This window comes from Seriola aureovittata, chromosome 3, assembly GCF_021018895.1.
Source record: "Seriola aureovittata isolate HTS-2021-v1 ecotype China chromosome 3, ASM2101889v1, whole genome shotgun sequence".
NCBI lineage: Eukaryota > Metazoa > Chordata > Actinopteri > Carangiformes > Carangidae > Seriola > Seriola aureovittata.
The window spans coordinates 23,996,234-24,015,802 of NC_079366.1; the positions used below are offsets into that span (position 1 = coordinate 23,996,234).

Consider the following 19,569-nt stretch of genomic DNA (forward strand, 5'->3'; position numbering starts at 1 on the left):
TGGAAAAATATCCAAACTCAAAGAAAAAATTCATTTTTAAAAGTCAAAAAGAGGATGCTTGGATTTATGACCTCATTTTCAAATAATCCTGGCTACGACCTTGTTTGTGAGCTTCATTAATAAATGAATTTCCTTCTCAAAATGTTTCATGTGAATAATATTTACAGGGCACTGAGAAGATAGAACTATCTATGATTACATAAGAACCAAGAAAATATTAGAGAAAAAATGTTGCATGGCAGTAATATGGTTTTCATTCTGTCTTATAATCATCTCATGACCCCTCAGATTCATCTTGTGACCCCTTTGCGAAAGCGCTGGTTGGGAGCCAGTGCGTCAGTGGTTCATTCAGTATCTGTTTTGGAATTGGAAATAGCCCACAGACTTTGAACAGGTGCCAACTGCTGTCAGGCGTTTGCAAACCCGGCAAGTCCCTGCCAACGACCTAATGCCCTTTACCGTGTTTACCAGTTGTCTTCACGAGCGGGTATTCGGTTTTCCTTGTGTAACTGTGGAGCTGATACCGCTGTACACATGGAGCTTTCAGCTGTTGCTGCGAGCAGCTGAAATGTAATTGAAAATGATTGTGTAACTGCAAAGCACAGTAGAATAAAACCACCAGGCATGGGATGGGGTCAGTTCTGTGCACCCTCAGCTTTTTTTCCATTTTAATTTCTTTTCTTTTACACTCTAAAAAATATTCAGTAAAATGAACAGCTGTGGTTATGAAGTCTATCTCTACAACCTTTTCAAGAATACGTTCAGAAGGCATCAGTACTGACAAACTGTATTAATCATTATCATTAAATTCTCATTAGATTTATTCAACTCTATCCTTGTCTTTTTTTATAATAATGTTTAGACACTTTAATTATGGCTCACTGTGAACATTTTTTACAGAGAACTTACAGAGATTTTTTCAGCAAAGTGAAATGAATGCTTTATCATTATAAAATATCTCATGATAAAAGCTTAAAGTCCTGGAAATGAGTCTCATGTAAGCCACCCACTGTAGTCACACAACAGATCTGACCTAACGCTCCTTTATCCGAGCCATTTATTAGAGATTCTCAGATAAATGAATTCCTCCCGCTTCATGTGGAGCTGAGGCGCCTCAGCTCTATCCAGCCATTGATTGGAGATGTGCTCAATAATTCATATAATAGCATCGGAAAAGAGCGTGTCATTCATCATCAGTCATGTCATTTTGGTGTAAGGCAATGACCCTTGCAGGCATGCCAGTTAAATCATCCCATGACATTATGGATGGGGTCATTTGTAACTGTGTCATGCTATGATTACTTTGTTACAATGGATCCTTCTGACCTTAGTGTGATTCAGTGAGTTAAGAGTGTTTGCGCTTTATGATCATAAACCTGAAGTTTCTCTCATAAGAGTTCCAGTTGCGGGGCGACAAGAGGTCAGGCTTTTATTTCTTTATTTTTTGACCAAAAGGTTTTTCAGAAGAGCTCAGTGTAATGTATTTGACAGTTTTAGAGTTATGTGTGAGTGTTTCTATTCCTTACAGAAATACTAAAAGTTAAAGAAGTTATGAATCAAGATAAGTTTATTCACCATGAGGAAAACTACTGCACCTTAATGGGAACTGTGGATGGATACTGGGATCTTTGTGGAAGTGCAATATTACATTACTTGTGTACCCCTCAATTGCGGCATATTAAATGGAAGAACTAATAAAGTGAAATGGAAACTCAGTTTTGAGTTTTGTGTTTCTGATTGGAAAACAAAAAAAAACAAGACTACTGCTCTCCATGACCTCTTATCTAGAAAACATTACCGTGTTCACCATCATCAGTGTCTGGGAGGATGAACAGGAAATAAAGACCATGAAGGAACATAAATTTGATCAAGTCCTCTTTTCCAGTGTGATCCAGATGCCCTTCTCTGGTCGCAGAATGAGCTCTCCTACCGGCCGCAGCTCCTCTCGTTTCTGACAAGCTTCAACGTTGAAGTTCCGCAGAATGGACGCCAAGATCACCTTCTCCTCCATCAGAGCAAAACGCTGACCTGAGGAGCATCGTAGTGGAGCACACACACACACACACACACACACACACACACACATACATCAGTAATGCTACACACATGACAGATTCAACAGACATCACTCAGAAATTAAAGTATGCACGGAAACAGATCCAGTCAACTACAAAATAAAACTCTCCTGTTCTTCTCACCTATGCAGTTGCGGAGTCCAGCAGAGAAGGGGAGGTAGGCGTATGGAGGCCTTCCTACTGAATTCTCTGGTAGAAAACGTTCAGGCCTGAACTCCTCAGGCTCAGGAAAGTACCGTGGGTCACGATGAAGAGTGTACGTGATAATGGTTGCATTGGCACCTTCGGGAACCTTGAAACCGTCTACAGGTAAAAACACGACTTAGTTAAGAAAAGAAAAAGGATCTTCTTAAATTATTATTTGGACTTTCTCCATGAAGGATCCTTATGAATTTCACTGCGTTTAATTTAGACGTAATGAAATTAATTTCATTGCGCCATCAATCATGACAGACAGATGAGAGATGTCCAATTACCAAAGGAAGAAAGGCTGAATTAATTTTTAAACATTATAAACTGTAATCACCAAATGATTTGCTATAGTCTGAGAGAAAAGTTTTTTAGCAATGACATCATACAGTATTCCCACAATAGGAATGATAGCAATAACTACAAAAATAAAGCCCAGTTGTAATAAAGCTGAATTATCTTTTAATATGATGCTCATGTTTGATCCATCTCCTCGGGTTGACGCCATATTTCGTGTATCTTTGCTTCACTTCTTTTAATCAAAAACTCAAACTTTTCTTGGCTTTCCATGAACAAACTTAGTATGATCATATGCCGCAGAACACCATTTACTCTTTCACCACACAAACTGATTGATATTTACCACATGTATTAGTTCACATTGTTGCCATTTTATTAATTTGAAGAAACCCAATGAAAAGTGGTGACGAGACAGCAGCATAAAGTAAATGGTGTGTGACAAAGAAAACTATTTTTCAAATGAAAATAATAGAGAGAGCCTGGCTTCCCTTGGCTTCTCGGTAAAAAAAAAAAAAGAAAGAAAAGAAAATACCACCGCCTTGGGGGATTTGCACTCAACAAATTAATGTTTCATTCAAGTGTCATCACTCATCTGCAACTCACTGATATGGCAGTCTTCACAGATTCTGCGGGCAAAGAAAGGCACAGAGGGAAAGAGTCGCAGGGCTTCTTTGATCACACACTCCAGGTATTTGAGCTTCTTCAGGTCCTCAGTGTTAATGGCCCGGTCAGATGTACCTTTGCACAATAAACAGGAAATACTGTTAAGCTCTTCAGCACAGAATATAGTTCTTAGGTCAAACGGCTGTTGATAAGTTTGAGCTCTGGTTGCTTGGTGTTGCACTTTCGCCTACTTCTATATCCTTGATATATTCTTGACCTGCTACAGTAGATAAGACTTTGCTAGTAGTGTATTTATTAAAGTTAAGAGTCTTTACTGCACTCATTTTTATAGGTATTCATAGAATGAAAAACCCCACCTATAGATCATTAATAAGCAACTGGGTGGCTACATCGTAAATGTTGGGAATAGGATAAAATGAACACTTCTGTTGTTAGAACCTCAAACTGATGCAATCTTAGTATCTATTATTGCTACAAGGCCGTGTAGCTTACGTCATGGAAAAATGTATAGATGGATCCACACATGTGTGGAAATAATTCAATTATTCTCTATGTATTTTGGCAAGGATTTTCACAGCTATTATCCATGTATAAGCTCCCCTAGACTTGTAAAGAAGAAATGAGTCTGAACAAAGTTGAGTCAAAAGGCCTTCGGGCAGGAAAATAAATGATGTCATGAAAGTGAGAACGCGTGCTGTTACGGGGATAGAGAGGGATGTTGCTGTTACCGAACACCTCCTGAAGCTCTTGTTGAACTTTGCCGTGCGCCTCAGGGTGGGAGCCCAGCAGATGTATGGCCCAGTTCATAGAGGCGGCTGTAGTATCATGACCCTTCAAAATAAAGGCAGTTAAATACAGAAAAACAGCTCATTCTTTAAAACTTTAAAGATACATAAATACTTTTTTTTTTTTTTTTGTCATATTATCACCATAGCATGTTAGCAAACAATTGCGCACATCAAGCAGACGATAGTATTCATTTGGAGTTGCTTTTCTAGCCACTCCATGAATGTAAGTCTTCCACTCACCCTCCTTTTCACTTTGGGGCTCAAACAGCCTCTGAGGGAAATATCTGGCGCCTAAGCTGCTAAATGCTCCACAGGCGCCATGTTTACCAGCTAATGGTTAACTTTCTCTGCCATGTGGTGCTCAGCAGGTAACGTAGGTGTACTAGAGAGTTTAGGTTAAGCTGTGAGAGTGAACCAAAACAATGGGGTTAAAGACACTAAAACGCTCTGCAGGCCTTAGGGATGATAATTCACTGCAGCTTTGTCACTATGAGCAACATTGTTCATATCAAATATTTTTTTGGTGCAGCTTTACTTTGTGAGTTTTATTTGTCACCACCAACCCTAAACATAAAGGTGTCCACTTCCTCCTGAATGTCCTGATGACTCATCGTGTTGCCATTCTCATCTGTAGTCTTCAGGAGCATGTCCAAAAACGCCCGTCTTTTCTTTGTGCCTTGATCAGAGTCGCTGTCTGACTCCGTATCGGAAATCTTTTCTGCTCTTTCATGTATCACCTGAGAAGAAAGGAAGCGGAACATTGTCTTAATATTGTGTCCTCTGTGAAACGCTGGTATGTTTCAGTGTAATAAACACACTGAATATTCACAGATTTTCATACCGCCGGCTCCATTACTCACATTGTATGTGAAGGAGTGCAGAACCTTAAGTGTCTTGTCATGCTCCCGGCCCTCACCAAAGTAGTTGTACACAAAGTCAGGCCAAAACCAAGGTGTCCTCTGTCTGCGGCTGATAATGTCGCTCATTCTGAGGACAAAGTGAAATAAAACACAACAAATATGACATAAACCTAACTTTTTAACTCATTATTGCCCGTATAAACATGTTAAAAAGAAAATAACTCACTTGTACACACTTTTAACATATTCTGATTCTGAGTTGCTCTGGGCATAAATTTTCTTTCCCATTGCGGTTTCTGAAAAGACATCGTTTAAAGAGTGTTTTGTTCAATCCAGTGCCCAGTGCATGAATTGGGTATCTCTTCTTATTGTATATGCACAAGATGTAAAAGGTTCATCCATACTTCTACATTTGATATCCACATACTCACCACAGATAATGTCCAGAGCGCAGAGGGTGATGTGACTGAAGCAGTTGAATGGACCCTTCCCCGCCTGCTTCTCCAGCTTCTCCACCAGGATATCCGCCTGCTCGTTCATCACCTCCAAGAAGTCTGTCAGGATGGAGAAGTGGAAGGTGGGAGTCAACATCTTCCGCCGCTGACGCCACTTACGCCCAGTGCTGATCAAAAGGAAGGAAACGAATCAAAGATGGTTTAAAGGTGAGACGGAACACAGGGCCCACACATTCTTATGAAATCATAACTGGGAACAAAATGAAACGGAATCACAGGAGAAGCAGAAATTAACTTTTACTTTATTAAATTTAAATCATCATAAAGTGGCAGATTACCATGAAACTGACCTTTTACACTTTTATACTCACAAAGAATGGACACCAATCTGCTAAGACTTAGTCTATATTATACATTTGAGATATAGCTATAAAGTTAATATTGTTATTGTTATTATTCCATTACCATTTTTTCAAACCCACAGTTCCTTTTTCTGATTGTTACTTGTCATCTTTTAATATCATGCAGAAGAGGATTGCAGGTACACACCTGGTGAGAAGACCAGTTCCAAGCCACGGGTGGAGGAAATTGTATGCTTGAGCCTTGTCCATATGAACAGGGTTAGACAGAACTGTCTACAAAAGACAGGTTGTAGCAAAACAATAACATTTTAAACAACAAAATATATAGCACAAAAGCAAGCATCCATCTTACAGCTTAACCACTGGTTGTATATTGTAAATACAGGCTGTAAATGCAGGTGGAGGCAGGGCTTAAATGTTTAAATGCAGTAGCTCGGTTATATAGAATTGACAGTGGCTGCAATCTGAGCATCAGCACTGTTTTGAAATGCAGTGTCATCCTAAACAGAGCAGGTTGTCTGGCAGAAATTAGCTTTAGCACTGTAGCCCCCACTTCATTGAATGTGTGACTTATTTAACATATATGTGGGTGTTATGTTTATGTCTGCGAAAGACTGCGATGGCTTTACATGTCACTGAGCTGGAATTAAAATGAAACCCTCCTTGTTGGATAAGAGACATATTTACAAGATAAGGCATGAGGACATTTACAAGTTACACCTACTATATGCACTGTACACTTGATGTTGTAAATGTGGAGCTGTCAGCCAGCATACCTCAACCGTTTCAGCATGAAACAGAATCACAAATGGCACTGGTCCAATCCAGAGTTTAAGCAGCGGCGCATCACAGAACTCACGGGTATAATCCTCAATTTGACGGAAGAAATCTGGAACAAAGAAACAACTGTAGGCTATATATGCAGTAATGGGGCATTATCCTATCAGTTATGTCAGTTAATGTAAAATTTTGCACCGTATGAGTTCCATTGTTTCTGATAGTCTATGCCTTAACAGGCTGCACATGCTGTAAATCAGCCTATGCAGCCTCCTGTAGCAGCAATGTTGACTGCTCTCTTACCTCCTGCGTTGGTTTTGAACTGCAGTGCATTTCCAATGAAGGGGTATGTCCCCCCCAACTCGGGAATAGGCTTCATCTCAAACCATTTGTGCAGGTAACTGCTGAGCAGCTTGTAGGTGATGTAGATCAGAATAGCGATGAAGACGCTGACTCCAAGTGAAGGTATCATGTTACCACCAAGTAAAACTGCCATCTTGTTTGCAGGTTATACACACTTGTACAGACAGTTTGGGTGTGTGTTTGTGTGTGTGTTCAAGTTATGCATTCAGTATAAAGGTGCTGTGACGTATGCCCAGCTTTTACTCCTCCTTCCCTCTGCTTTCAATCCACTGAAAACTTACTGGATCAAGGGGACCGACTGCATTTGCTGTCATTTATTGATCTTGGGCAGTATCATAATTTAGGAAATGTTATAGACTGCTGTAGAGGGAAATACAAGATAAATTATATATAAGATTGGAGCTTGATCCACATTAACAGGCTACTAAAATATGTAAAAAAGCTATAAATATTGGCAAAGATTATATAATGAAGATGTTAATGATCTAGCTGACTGGCCCTGACCTTTGTCCGACTCCCCCCTCTACTTGTCTAGTATTTTTCTGGTCATGGCATACCCATCCTCTTTAATGAATAACAGCCTTACCAAGTATATACCACTATATAGGATCTTATGTGGCAGCAATCGCTTCAGAGTGTCGGGTCAGGACACGATCGGAATGTTCAGGATGCGTTAAGAAGAGGCAGAGTCCTTTAATAACGTTCAAGCTGTTTATCTGAGTTTTGGGTCAATTAGTGTGTGTGTGTGTGTGTGTGTGTGTGTGTGTGTGTGTGTGTGTGTGTGTGTGTGTGTGTGTGTGTGTGTGTGTGTGTGTGTGGTTTCTGCAATACAAGCACAACAATACAGATGGATTAGAAATAAAGCACAACTTAGACATAAGATACTGAGCTAGATGTCTCTATCCAGATAACAACTGAAAATATAGCTCAAGATTAGTTATGAATTTACAGTCAGCATTAATTTACAGGGTTGGATACAATACAAGATAATAAAGTTAAGTTAAGTAAAGTTAATTTCATAGTGTAAATAAAAATATCCATATCTATATCTATATCTATATAATATATATATATATATATATATTTTTTTTTTTTTTTTTTTTTTTTTTTTAAGATTTGACTTTAGTAGTGTCTAAAATGAGTGTTGTGTAAACACAGTTTATTTCAACCCAGCTTTTTTTCATTTTTGAGGCTATGGGTAGTTTGACCGGTTACATCATTACCTCTTTGACCAAAACAAACATCAGGGCCGTCGCTGTTGACACTCAGCACATCAGACACTAATGGCGGGGCATGTCTCTCTCTTTTTCTAAAATCCTATTTTTGTTCTAGTTAATATTGTTATATAATGGCAATAGAATTGAACATCAGTCAAAAGTAAGATACAAAAACGAAATGCAGTTTATTGTCAAGATGTAAATACCACATCGTCTTTTAAAGGGTATCGTTATTGTAATGATACAGAGGTTTATGTAGCATTTCTCCTGTTAGTTGTTTGTTTTACTACTTTTCCATTATCAAAAGAACAACATGTGTTACCTCACTGTGTCCTTTCCACCAAACATTCTCCTTGAAGATATAAAGTTTATGAAATGTGTCTTCATACTTTCTTTTCAAAATTTTTTCCATTAGAGGTAAGAGGTCCTTTTTTTGGGGGGGGGGTGTAAAAATCTGTTTTACAGTAAGCTTCACAAACGTTTAAGAAATTTGTATCATGTCCGATTGGGGCTTTGTCAAAGCAACCAAATGTGTGTCTATTGCCTGAGCTTTTCTGTTTCTCAATTTTTCAAAGCTTAGGAAAAAAAATCGCTGCTGTTTGATATGTAACTGGATGGGTTGACAGATTGAAGAACCACACTAAATGGGAATAGACAATCCCATGACTGCTGTTATATTTTGCCCCGAAAATTAAGTTCTACAGCTGTGCAATATTTATCTTGTGTTAAATAAATTTCATAAGCTCATTTCCAATTTCAACAGTAACAATGACCTACTTTGTAATTTGCAAATGGTCATATTACTGATGAAATATTTGTGTAGTATTTGAAACACAACAAATATTGTAGTTTCTTATTACAACCACTAGATGTCAGAGTGACACATTCATTCATTTTAATTAATTTTTCACTGAAAATGAGACAACCTTTTAGCAAACACTTTATTAAGAGACTGCATCATTAAATTACTTGCAATAGATTTAATATCATTTATACTTTGCATTGTGCGTTTTTGAAAACAGTACTGGAAAACATGACGCTTTTGCCTCACTTAAACAGGTAAACAACAAATGTTAAACACACACACACACACACACACACACACACACACACACACACTAATAACAGTATATTCCAGCATCAGTGAAATGCCTTCAGGGACCAAGTGGACCCGTATGGGAGCTGTGTGGCTGCTGGATAAAGATGAAGCCATAATTCAGACCACTGTTCAGAATCCACTAAATCTCAGGCATACTGTCTGAGTTTCAAAACAAAGACTGAGTTCGAAACAAACGCAGCGGAAGAACAGAGATTTCCTTAATTACTGATCAGTGGTTTGACAGGGGGATCTGTCTGATTCATTAATTCCCCAGTTAGTTAAACAAGTTCCATATACAGACAACAAAACAATCAGCGATTGGTAGCAATTAGTAATAATTTGACAAACTTTGGTAATTATTATTATTACAATTGAAATTTTCCACTATTATCAATAAAAAACAGTCACTCCCTCAATCGATTCGTCATGCCGAGTGCAATGAGGAGCTTCTGGTGAAAGGCCGGCACCCTCTCCTTATGACCATGCCAGTCCAGGATGCATCTCGAGCGCAACATGCCCCTGCGGAGGAAGAGTGAGCGAGACAACTTGTAGTCGTGCACATCCTGCAGGAAGACCAGAACCACAGAGTCCCTGCTGGCTTCAATGACCTCGTTAAGTGCATGGTGGGCTTTAAATCTGGATGAGAAGAGACAGGGGGTGGAGGGACAGTTTGAGAGCTGACGATACTGCTAATGTACAGCACGGATAGAGTATAAAATATGTCACACATCACAACATTTTAAAGAATATATTAAATGAAGCTGTGTATGTTTGATTTACCGTCTACACCAGGGATCTTTGAGAAGACTTTCAGTGACGACGAACAAGATTTTCCTGGACATTTTCATATTATCCACAATGGATTCAAGCAGTGGCATCCCAGGGACTTCATCTCTGTCCTGCAAACAAAACTTGCACCTTTCATTCTCTAAGGGGACCATCATCCTTTCCACCCAGCGGCTGTCTTCTTCTGCATGTATGATGTAAGCGTCATATTCAAATTCCCTGCCCTCTTCAACGCTGGCGTCACTAAATCCTAATGTGCGATTGATCAGTATGTTCCAATAAAACTGAATCCTCCAGCCATGGAACCGCACCACAAGTGCAGTTACCATCAGCATCAGGACAGCTGTGCTGCTCAGTACGTAAAGAGCCTGAAAAGGGGTCATATCTTTGCAAGAGAGGGTGTCAAAATCCATGATTGATCGATTGAAGTAAGCACGTGGAGTGTTGCACCTATACTGGTCCCTGAGGTTTGGCAATCTGGTAACATTTGTGTTATTCAACCATATGACAAACCACAGGATGCTCTCACATGTGCAGTCAAATGGATTTTTGTCCATGACAAGTAGGCTGAGGTTTCTCATCGGAGTTTTGAACACTTCGGGCCTCACAGTTGTGATCAGGTTCTTCTGTATACGTAAAACACGCAATGATGTTAGATCATCAAAAACGGAGTCCTTAAGACTGTTTAGGAGATTGCTTGCGAGACTTAGTTCACTGAGGTTGCTCAAACCTCTCAGAGCCTCCTCTGGGATCTCATCCAGCCCGTTACTATCCATCTGTAAGGTGATCAAGTTCTGTACCCCTTTGAGAAACAACACTGGCCCACCTAGGTTGGCACTCTTCCACAACCGGGCTAAGTTATTGTGTTGGAGCTTCAGCACCTTCAGGTTCACAAGCCCCTCAAACGTATTCTCTCTGATGTTTGCGATGTTGTTGTTACTGAGATCCAGGAAGGTGAGGTTGGACAGGGGCTTGAATGGAGAGGGATCCAGTTCAGAAGCTGTGATATTAATGCTTTTTCCCAAAGTCAGGACCCTAAGATTGGGCACCATAACAAATGAAGTGGAGCTGAGTTTGACTTTCTGGTAGTTATCGCTCAAGTGTAACTCTTGAACCTGACAGAGGCCTTTAAACTCTTCGCCAGTGAGAATTTTACCTATAAAATTATGATCTAGAAGGAGGATGGTGAGGTTTCCCAAAACAGAGAAGCTTCCAGGATTAATCTCTCCTATATCTGTTCCTCTCAGATTTAGCTGTCTGAGAGGCGATCCTGCGAGAGAGACTAAGGTCTTGTCACTGATGCTTTTGAGCGATGCACAACTACTCCAGCTCATATCAAGTTCCCGAAGGCTTATCAAGCCTGTAAAGGTGTTCGCTGTGATTTCCCGAAATGCAGTATGCTGTAATGTTAAACTCTCCAGGGCACTTAATGGTTGGAAGGAGAAATCATCAATAATCGGGGTGGAGGAGGTACTTCTCACCAGAGCTTTTGTCATTTGGAGTTTTTTCAGACTTTTGAGCCCCTGAAATGTGTCCTTGGTCAGGTGCTTGATGTTGTTGTTGGCCAAAATTAAAGTCTGAAGTCTGGGCAGCCACTGAAATGAGCCTTCCTCAATTTTAACCATGCCATTATGGGACAGATCCAGAAAAGTTAAATTTGCTTTCTGCAGCCCTGTAAAGGTTGCATTCAAGAGTGTGACCAGGTTCACCTTCTGAAGAGACAGGGTCTCAATAGATGTCCCTGAAAGCTCTAAGCAGAGTTTGGAAAGGACCTGATTGCCCATATTACTCCCATCCATGACTAACGTATGTAGGCCTGAAATGGGATCAAGGCAACCGGGCTCCAACTGCAACAAAAAAAAAAAGGGATCTTGCATTAAGACAAAAATTGGGAAACAAAACAGACAACTGAAACCAAGGTAGGTAACCCTACTTTATACTACTAGTTCTGGTTTTGACTGCTCAATTTCATTTCTCAATTCCATGTAAGTTTCTTACTTTTTTTAGAGGCACAGTTGAGAGATTGAGGACTCGTAGAAAGGGTGAATGGTTAAGGAAAGAAAAGTCGTCTTTCTCCAGAGTGCTGAAGTCGTTGAATGCCAGATTGAGGTTCACAAGGCTGGGCAGCTGAGGCTGAGAACTGAGCTTGGCTGAAGGCAGTTTGTTTGTGGAAACATCAAGAAATTGCAGGTTCTGTGAATGATAGCAGGTGAATAAACACAAAATAAAGTGTTAATTAATGCAATGCATGACAGGCACGTCAAACAACAGATTCCCGTAAGTGATGTGGGATACATCAGGGTGAGAGAAACCTGTACCTTTAGCGCAGAGAAGGGCTCTCCTTGAAGCTTTAGCCTATTACTAGCCATATTCAACCGTGTTAGACTGGTGCAGTGGCTCAGATCGTCCTTCTTCAGCAGATGCACTTCATTGTGTTCTATGATCAGCATCTGCAGCTGGGGCAGCGTCTGGCACAAACGCACATCCAGCTTGGTGATACTGTTGTAACTGACATCGAGGTGGAGGAGTCCATGGTACAGGCTTAGAGACTCAGGGGAAATCCTCACCAGCCTGTTGTGAGACATATCCAGGCTGGTGATGTTCCTGGGAAGGTTTTGAGGGGTTGCGTTGAGGCTGAGGTGGCTGCAGTCAGCTCTGCCATCTTGCACGCTGCAGGATGTCTTCTTCTGGGACGCCATGCAATGGTACGGGCCCGTCATAAAATAACATATGACGATGACCCATGTCAGGAGAAGGGAGCGAGGGGAGCGCATCGCTTCAGAAACCTTTACAAAAAGAGAGAGAATAAAATCTGCAAAAGCCTTAAACTTACATTAACTCATTTTTTTGACAAAGTGGGACAGCACAACAAGGACATTGACATTTTATCATCTTATAAAGTTGACATACAAAACAATTTATCAAATAGTTACTTGTTTGCACGTGGAGCAGACACAAAACACCACTAGGAAATATTCTGTAAAATGTAAGTCCAATATTCACTCTTATTTAAATTATTTTCCTCCCCACCAGCAGCGATGCTCCACTATGCTCACCAGCTAACTTTGTTTATCTGCTGTTTTACTGTTAACATATCGTGGGTTAAACAGAGCGTTTTCACTGAAAACCACAGCCTGCCACTGCTGGACACAGGGTTGGTGACAGTAAAGCAAAACAGTCTCTCTGTAAGTTCCTCACTACTAGCAACATCTGTCACTTTACACATAATCATTTCATTTATTGTTAATATTAAATACTGATTAGTGCAGCTTATACAATGCTACAATATACAGCACTGTCCAGGTATGGCATGTGATAACTCTCCTTCATTACATTACAATATAGACTTGATGGTATTTCAAAAACTGTCTACAGAAATATTTGTGCCAAAAGCTTACATAATAATAATAATTATTGTTATAATTAACACAGTATGCTTAATATGATTACTATAGGATTGCATCATAATTATAGCACTGTCACCTTGACATTTCACACACACTGGCTAACATCTGAGATATAATACCTGCAGAGCTCTTACCAAATGCTGCCTTTGCATATTATCTGTTGCATTTAGACTCCATAGACTTCAAACAAACAATGTTCTTCAGGGAGCACAGAGGCAGCTTATGTCACAGGCACTGCAGCAACAAAGCAAGAAAATAAGGAAATGAGACGGCACCAGCTCCGGTTTCGCTTCCACATCACCGTCTGAATCTGCTGGAGGATTAACTCTTTCATGCAGGAGGATAACCAGTATATGGAAGTTTGAATGAAACTCATACTCACATGCTACAAACCAGCCTGGAGCCAGTGTGTTTAAGTCCTCAGAGTTATTAAACATATACAAATGCCAGTTCTAATAAACTCTGATCAACATGGCTCCTGATATCGGTGAGGATTTGGTGACACGTGGTGTAAATAGGCGAGGTTACGGCACAGGCGGACTTTGGGGCGGATATATGTGATGTGTATTTGAGAGGACAACTCTGCATCTGAAACCGTAACGCATGTGTTAAGTAAGGACAAGTTAATAACAGTTATGAAAAAATCTCATAAATCTGTTCAAATAACTACCCTGCAAGGGAAGACGAGTTAAATTGTAAACGGTTGCTTTAAACATGAATGTGAGGTCACATTTGTGCTGTTTTCACTAAAACAAACTTGTGTGTGGGATAAAGACCGTAAATTTATGAGTAGATGTGCAAGAAATTTAGCGTGGAAGAGCAAAACTGATGCAATTTTGCTGTAAATAATGTTATTTAAAAGATATAAAGCCTGTGATAAGTTTTTTTTTTCATTTTTAGGATATATATCCTCTGAAAACAGAGCATGACTGTACTGTGCACATTAGTTCTTTTGAATCTTTTCTGTTCTATATAGTTGACGAGAATGAACTTGTCTTCAGCCCATGATGTGTCACCCATTTGTCTGCCCAGTTTGGCTCTTACAGTGACCTGACACACATGAAATAAGTGCTCCGCTCCACTTAGTCAAATTTATAAATTATATTTTGACCTATTATTTTGGACTGAATTGCAATGACACATTAAAACAATGGGCAATAACAGATAAGTATCAATTTCATTCACTCAGTGTCAAACTGCCTGACAAATGAATTATTCAGAATCTGAAAGCCAGTAGATACAATTATGGTCTCATTTTATTTGAGTCCAAAATCCAACAACCAGGTGACACAGACTTACAGTATAAAGCACACACTTATACATTCTGTTTAAAAAACTTCAGCACCTGTGGCTTGTGGTTCCCTAAAAGAGACTGCAGCTATCAAGATGCAGAAGTAGGAGAATTTAGAATTTACCAGACAGTATACCTTGAACATCCACTATAATAGAATCAATTCAACCCTGCAGTGAATGATCTTTGCAAAAGAATTTGTATGATGGCATATAGGTTCTTATTTATTTGCACAGTCACTTGCACACAAACTTGGGAACTGCCCACAAACAACAAAGGCTTTCATTAGCCTTTCTTGCTTTTGCTCAATGGCACTTTAAAAGTTTCATTTAACTCAACTTAGGGCAAGGAAACAAAAAACTTTGTCATATGATAATGTTTAATTTGACATGGTTTTATAGCATTACATAACTTGTCCTCATTCACAACACAGGATAAATGAAACCTAAGTAATCTAAACTAAATCTAGGTTAGTTAAAAAAATAACCACTAGATGGCAGTACAATACTGTCACGTAGCCGCTCAACATCCCCACTATTAGTATGGGATTTGGCATTATATGGGACTTTGTGGGATGCTTACCTCTGTTGGCTTCACCCCAGTCTGAACCCTGAAAATGACCATTGGCTGTCAAGATCAAGTCAGCTGTGAGTTGAAAAGAGAGTTCTTGTGGCAAATAAGACAAGAAAGTGAAATGTGTCACTTTAGTTTTTGAATGGAAATATGGTCTAGCTGTTAGGAATATGCTTTATTGCTTTTATTTGATGACTGGACAGTGGGGGGGGGGGCAGGAAATGAGGAGACAGAGGTGTCACCCCTCCTTTGCTGATTGGAATCAGATCCCACTCTTCAAGATTTCAGATTGTCATTTTAATTGTAGAATATGGACATACATGTAAAGTATGAATGTTATGTAATTCATGACACCTAGTTGCCCAGGGGTCTGAGACATTGACCATGTAGTAGCAACATCGCCTGTTTACAAGCCCCTTTGTTGTACGTCACCCCTCTTTGGGTGACTGAAACTGGATAGGTTCAAGCAGCTATAGCTGGAAAATATTATGAAAAGCATCAGGGTAAACAATTGTAAATCCTGTTAATGAGTCTGTTAGCTTTCATTTGGAGCTGCTATTGTGCAAATTGATTTGGGCCATCTAGGACTGTTATTAGTAACACATGAATTATTTTCTTTCTTTTTTTTTGCTCTCTTCGAAATGATGACTTAGCTATTAAGAAGCATGCATGTTAAATGAAATGCATTTCCTCTAAGATTGTGCATTGCGAGTAAATGGAGTGAAGCTAATTTATTGAACTTTAGGCCTAAATATCGGTATCACTGCAGTTGCAGGCTGCAAGGAAGTACATTACTGAGACAGTCCAAACACCAATAAATCTGAATATAACCACATGATTAAATCCATTTTGAAAGGTCAGAAGTAATATAAAGGTAGAAATGACCTGGGGCTAAACGAGTCATCAACAAAACCTGCACCTCTTCAAGCAAAAGCAATTAATGCCTTGTCATTAGTTATGGGTGACAGATGTGTCATTTATCGTTATTAACATGGATTGATGAGTAAGTCTTTTCAGTTCGGAGCAAACTGCAGTTTAAACAGAAATATTTCAAACATCTTTGATATCCTGTTGACAGTTCACTCACCGAGCGTGACTAGAATATCCTCAGTGTTGTTTTGAATCTTTAATCATATCACACTTTGAACCACAGTGTCTTAATTAACTTGACATCAGGTGTCACACAACAGAGCACATCTATCATTCCCAAGCACAGCATTAATCCAAACCTGCACTGTGTCAGAGCGCTGCTGAAATGAATGATCCATCTCCCTGAAATACAACATTAACTTTGATTAGAAATCTGTCTGTATTTCAAGGCTTTTTTCAAATTCATTGTTCAGGCTGTGTGTTTGTGTTTAGTGCTAATTCACAAATGTTCACTTGCTAACACTTGCTAGCTCACAGTGTTTTCCAACCCCCTTGCACAATCTCTCTGCTACTAGATTGATTATGTAGAGATTTATTGGAGGGAGGACACTCACCCTACAGTGACCTCTCATCACAGCATGTTTTCTCTCTCTAGTAACTGGATTAATACCGTGGCTGAGAATGATTGTGTTGCATGTCTTTGTAGGTGATTTGTACGACATGCAAAGCAGAAAATGTTGCATTGTTTCAAGAAAATAAATGCTAAAATAAACAAAGTCCCCCTCCTCCACAGTCGTACACACACACACACACACACACACACACACACACAAATATGCATTCACACCTTTCCATTCACCCTGTTTTCCCCTTTATCCTTCCCTCAGATTAATAGAGCAGGTCCTTCCTGGGATAGACCTCAGGCCATCTGATTGGTTTAGTCCAGTACTAAGCCCAGGCAGCTTATAGAGCTTTGTGCCAATGACTGGACTGTTGAAGACCTGTAAAAATGTGGAGGAGAGCTAGCATGGTCAAGTTAGTGATATGATTTAAAGAAAAAACACAGAGATAAGAGTCAGGGATTTACTGCACAGCTATGAAATAAAAAGAGAGCAAAAGTTACATGGAGCAGAGAGGGCCGTGATGAGAACCAGAGCAAATGATGCAGCAGGGAATCGTTGCAGCTCCGTTCTGCTGTAACACCGGCTAAATCATGAGGTGCACTGTCAAGAGCTCAGGAGGGGAAGGAGGCAAACAGAGACATGAGAGCTGACAGGAATCAGGTGCAGATCACATTTTCAAAGGAGAAATAATTTGGCGCTGGAGAGAGAGATATTAAGAATAAGGAGAAACACTCATACTGTACTGTGGAGTGAGTGACAAGCATTGATATACACTAACTTTAGCCTAAGAGTGGCTAGTGCGTATCATGCGTGCGTGTGATTGAATGCACTCATGCAAAAGGGATAACTGGTGGGGGGCAGCAGCTCCATCAATGGGAGTGTGAATGCCACATTCTTCATCTTACCGGCTCGGGGTAAATCTCCTCTCCCTCATTTGCAGACTGAACCTCTGGAGTGTTGGAATGCTGCGAAACAAAGGGTGAGTTTGCCCTCATGGCTCTTCACTGTTGTTCATAGTGGATGTTAACCTATATGTTATGTAATCATGTACATTAACTCACACTGTAAATTCATTATCAACGTGTGCACTTCGCTTCACTACACACTGATCTGCTCACATTTTGTTGTGGGATTATCTGTTTATTTGTTCTTGTTGTCTCACAGCAGTGCATTGTCATTGTCTGATGTAATTGGCATCTTTTTACATATGTGCAGTTTAAGTCAGAGAAACAAAAAGTGGAGCATGGATTCCTAATAAAAAACTGAAGAACAGGGTTTTTTTTTTTTTTCAAGTCTTTGTTTGCTTGACTTTGCACTGATATTTTAAGAGGAGGGAAATAAATCCCCTGTTTCATCTTCCCATGGGGCTGGTGAGGTTCAAGCAGGAATAAATAGGGTAGCTGCGGGATGAAGAGATTTTAGATAAAGGGCAGGAGATGTGGAAGACGGAAAGGGTAATGTACATACAAGGAGAGGTGCAGGCAGCAGCAGTAATGTTGTAGCATGTTCTCCCTCCCCTCTGCAGAAAAAAAGAACCACACTGCAGTATATCGCCCCCTCCCCAGTTTGCTGACCAATGATGTTTGGAGGTCAGACTCCCAGCTCTGTTACTGGTGTCAGCCATTGACACACAGCTTGTCCATGAACATGGTGGTTATTACACCTCACAGGAAGGGAGGGGCAGCTGATTATGTGCATTTTGATTTCATGCTGGAGGGAATACAGAACAGAACATGGATGTATTAAGATTAGTGTATTTAGTGAGTCTGTCCTTCAGTAAGGACCTGAACACACTTACTACATGCATGACTCCACCATGTGTCACACTGCACAGACGATGACAATGATGGGAATGAGCAGTCAGTGTCAGATGACAGGTGTTTATATATATATATATATATATATATAATATATATATATATATATATAAACAAACTAGATCATTTTTACTTTATTTATTGATTCATTTATTTATTTTAATTTTTGAGCATTAGCATTAGCTGATGGTATGTGCGTCTCATCACTGGCTAGTGCTCACTAAGTGCTGACTCAAGTCTCTTCTCACTTTAAGTGGTCCCCAGGGGTGACAGCACATCAATACTGAACTGGAATCAGCAACATGGATCTACAACTGTGCTGTTAACTCTCTGCAGTGCAGCTCAGCAAAATGCACGGAGAGACAGTTCAGTGTCTGTGTGTGTGTCTGTGTGTGTGCGTGTGTGCTTCTCAGATTGAGCAATAGTGAGGTCCAATTTTCATGCTCCTTTTCGCTCTGTTTTGGTGCCTTGAGAAAAATATCTGTCTCTTTAGCTGCTAGATGCTCTTAGCTAGTCACCAACTGTGTCTGCTGTTTGATGCTGGGATGGTAGCGTACAGTTTTTATAACTTTTTCACTGAAAATTGGGATGTCAAGAATGAACCAAAACAGTAAAGTTGTGGGTTGTAAAGCCAAGACGATGAGCTGAAAGATGCTAAAAAGGTCTATAGAGCTCTGGGGATCTGCAGTCAAGTCATAATTCTCTGTTGAATATGAAACATAATTCATTGTTAACATAAAAATATTTATTAAAGCAGCTTTATAACTACAATTAATTATTTGCTTACATTATTTGCTTAAAAAAATAATAATATAAGAGGTTGTGAACTTTGGGTTTTCAAATTAATTTTCATGAATAAACTCAAGATGTTCATCTTGTTAAAATAAATTCTCCATCTTAGAGCTATGTGTGGAGGTGTAGTGTAATTTGAACCTGAGGTATACAAACACTGTCCTCATCTGTGTCCTCCAGTTTTGATTTTCTGTAAAGTGCTGAGACCGCTGGGATTTGACCATGTGCTAAAAGGTGTGAGACAAGTGGCCTTTTCAGAGGGAGATTACACCTTTCTAACAGCAGGCAGAGCGCATGGAAG

General features: G+C 39.8%; 3 protein-coding genes across 4 annotated transcripts in view; 1 reads left to right on the forward strand and 2 right to left on the reverse strand.

Moving 5' to 3' along the window:
* Positions 1-635: 635 nt before the first annotated feature.
* Positions 636-6,981, reverse strand: LOC130167034 (cytochrome P450 4V2). Its single transcript, XM_056372974.1, has 11 exons — positions 6,734-6,981; positions 6,430-6,542; positions 5,841-5,926; positions 5,268-5,458; positions 5,063-5,132; positions 4,837-4,963; positions 4,540-4,713; positions 3,917-4,019; positions 3,168-3,302; positions 2,199-2,378; positions 636-2,028 (listed from the first exon to the last, which is right to left on the reverse strand). The coding sequence occupies exons 1-11, from the start codon at positions 6,924-6,926 to the stop codon at positions 1,868-1,870; spliced, it is 1,533 nt and encodes a 510-aa protein (XP_056228949.1). The 5' UTR covers positions 6,927-6,981; the 3' UTR covers positions 636-1,867.
* sorbs2a (sorbin and SH3 domain containing 2a) overlaps positions 5,382-19,569 on the forward strand; it is a 71,182-nt gene continuing 56,994 nt past the window's right edge. Inside the window, exons 1-2 of the mRNA XM_056372949.1 lie at positions 5,382-5,498; positions 17,600-17,638. The gene's annotated coding sequence lies outside the window, so the exon portion shown is untranslated. The remainder of the gene's footprint in view (positions 5,499-17,599; positions 17,639-19,569) is intronic.
* On the reverse strand, positions 8,933-13,815 carry tlr3 (toll-like receptor 3). Of its 2 annotated transcripts, XM_056372972.1 has the most exons (6): positions 13,685-13,813; positions 13,437-13,536; positions 12,214-12,681; positions 11,894-12,088; positions 9,890-11,742; positions 8,933-9,745 (listed from the first exon to the last, which is right to left on the reverse strand). In XM_056372972.1, exons 2-6 carry the CDS (start codon positions 13,452-13,454, stop codon positions 9,514-9,516), a joined length of 2,766 nt encoding a protein of 921 aa, XP_056228947.1. In that variant the 5' UTR covers positions 13,455-13,536; positions 13,685-13,813; the 3' UTR covers positions 8,933-9,513. The 2 variants fall into 2 exon arrangements, with proteins under 2 accessions (XP_056228947.1, XP_056228948.1); XM_056372973.1 differs by lacking the exon at positions 13,437-13,536 and having other exon boundaries at positions 13,685-13,815.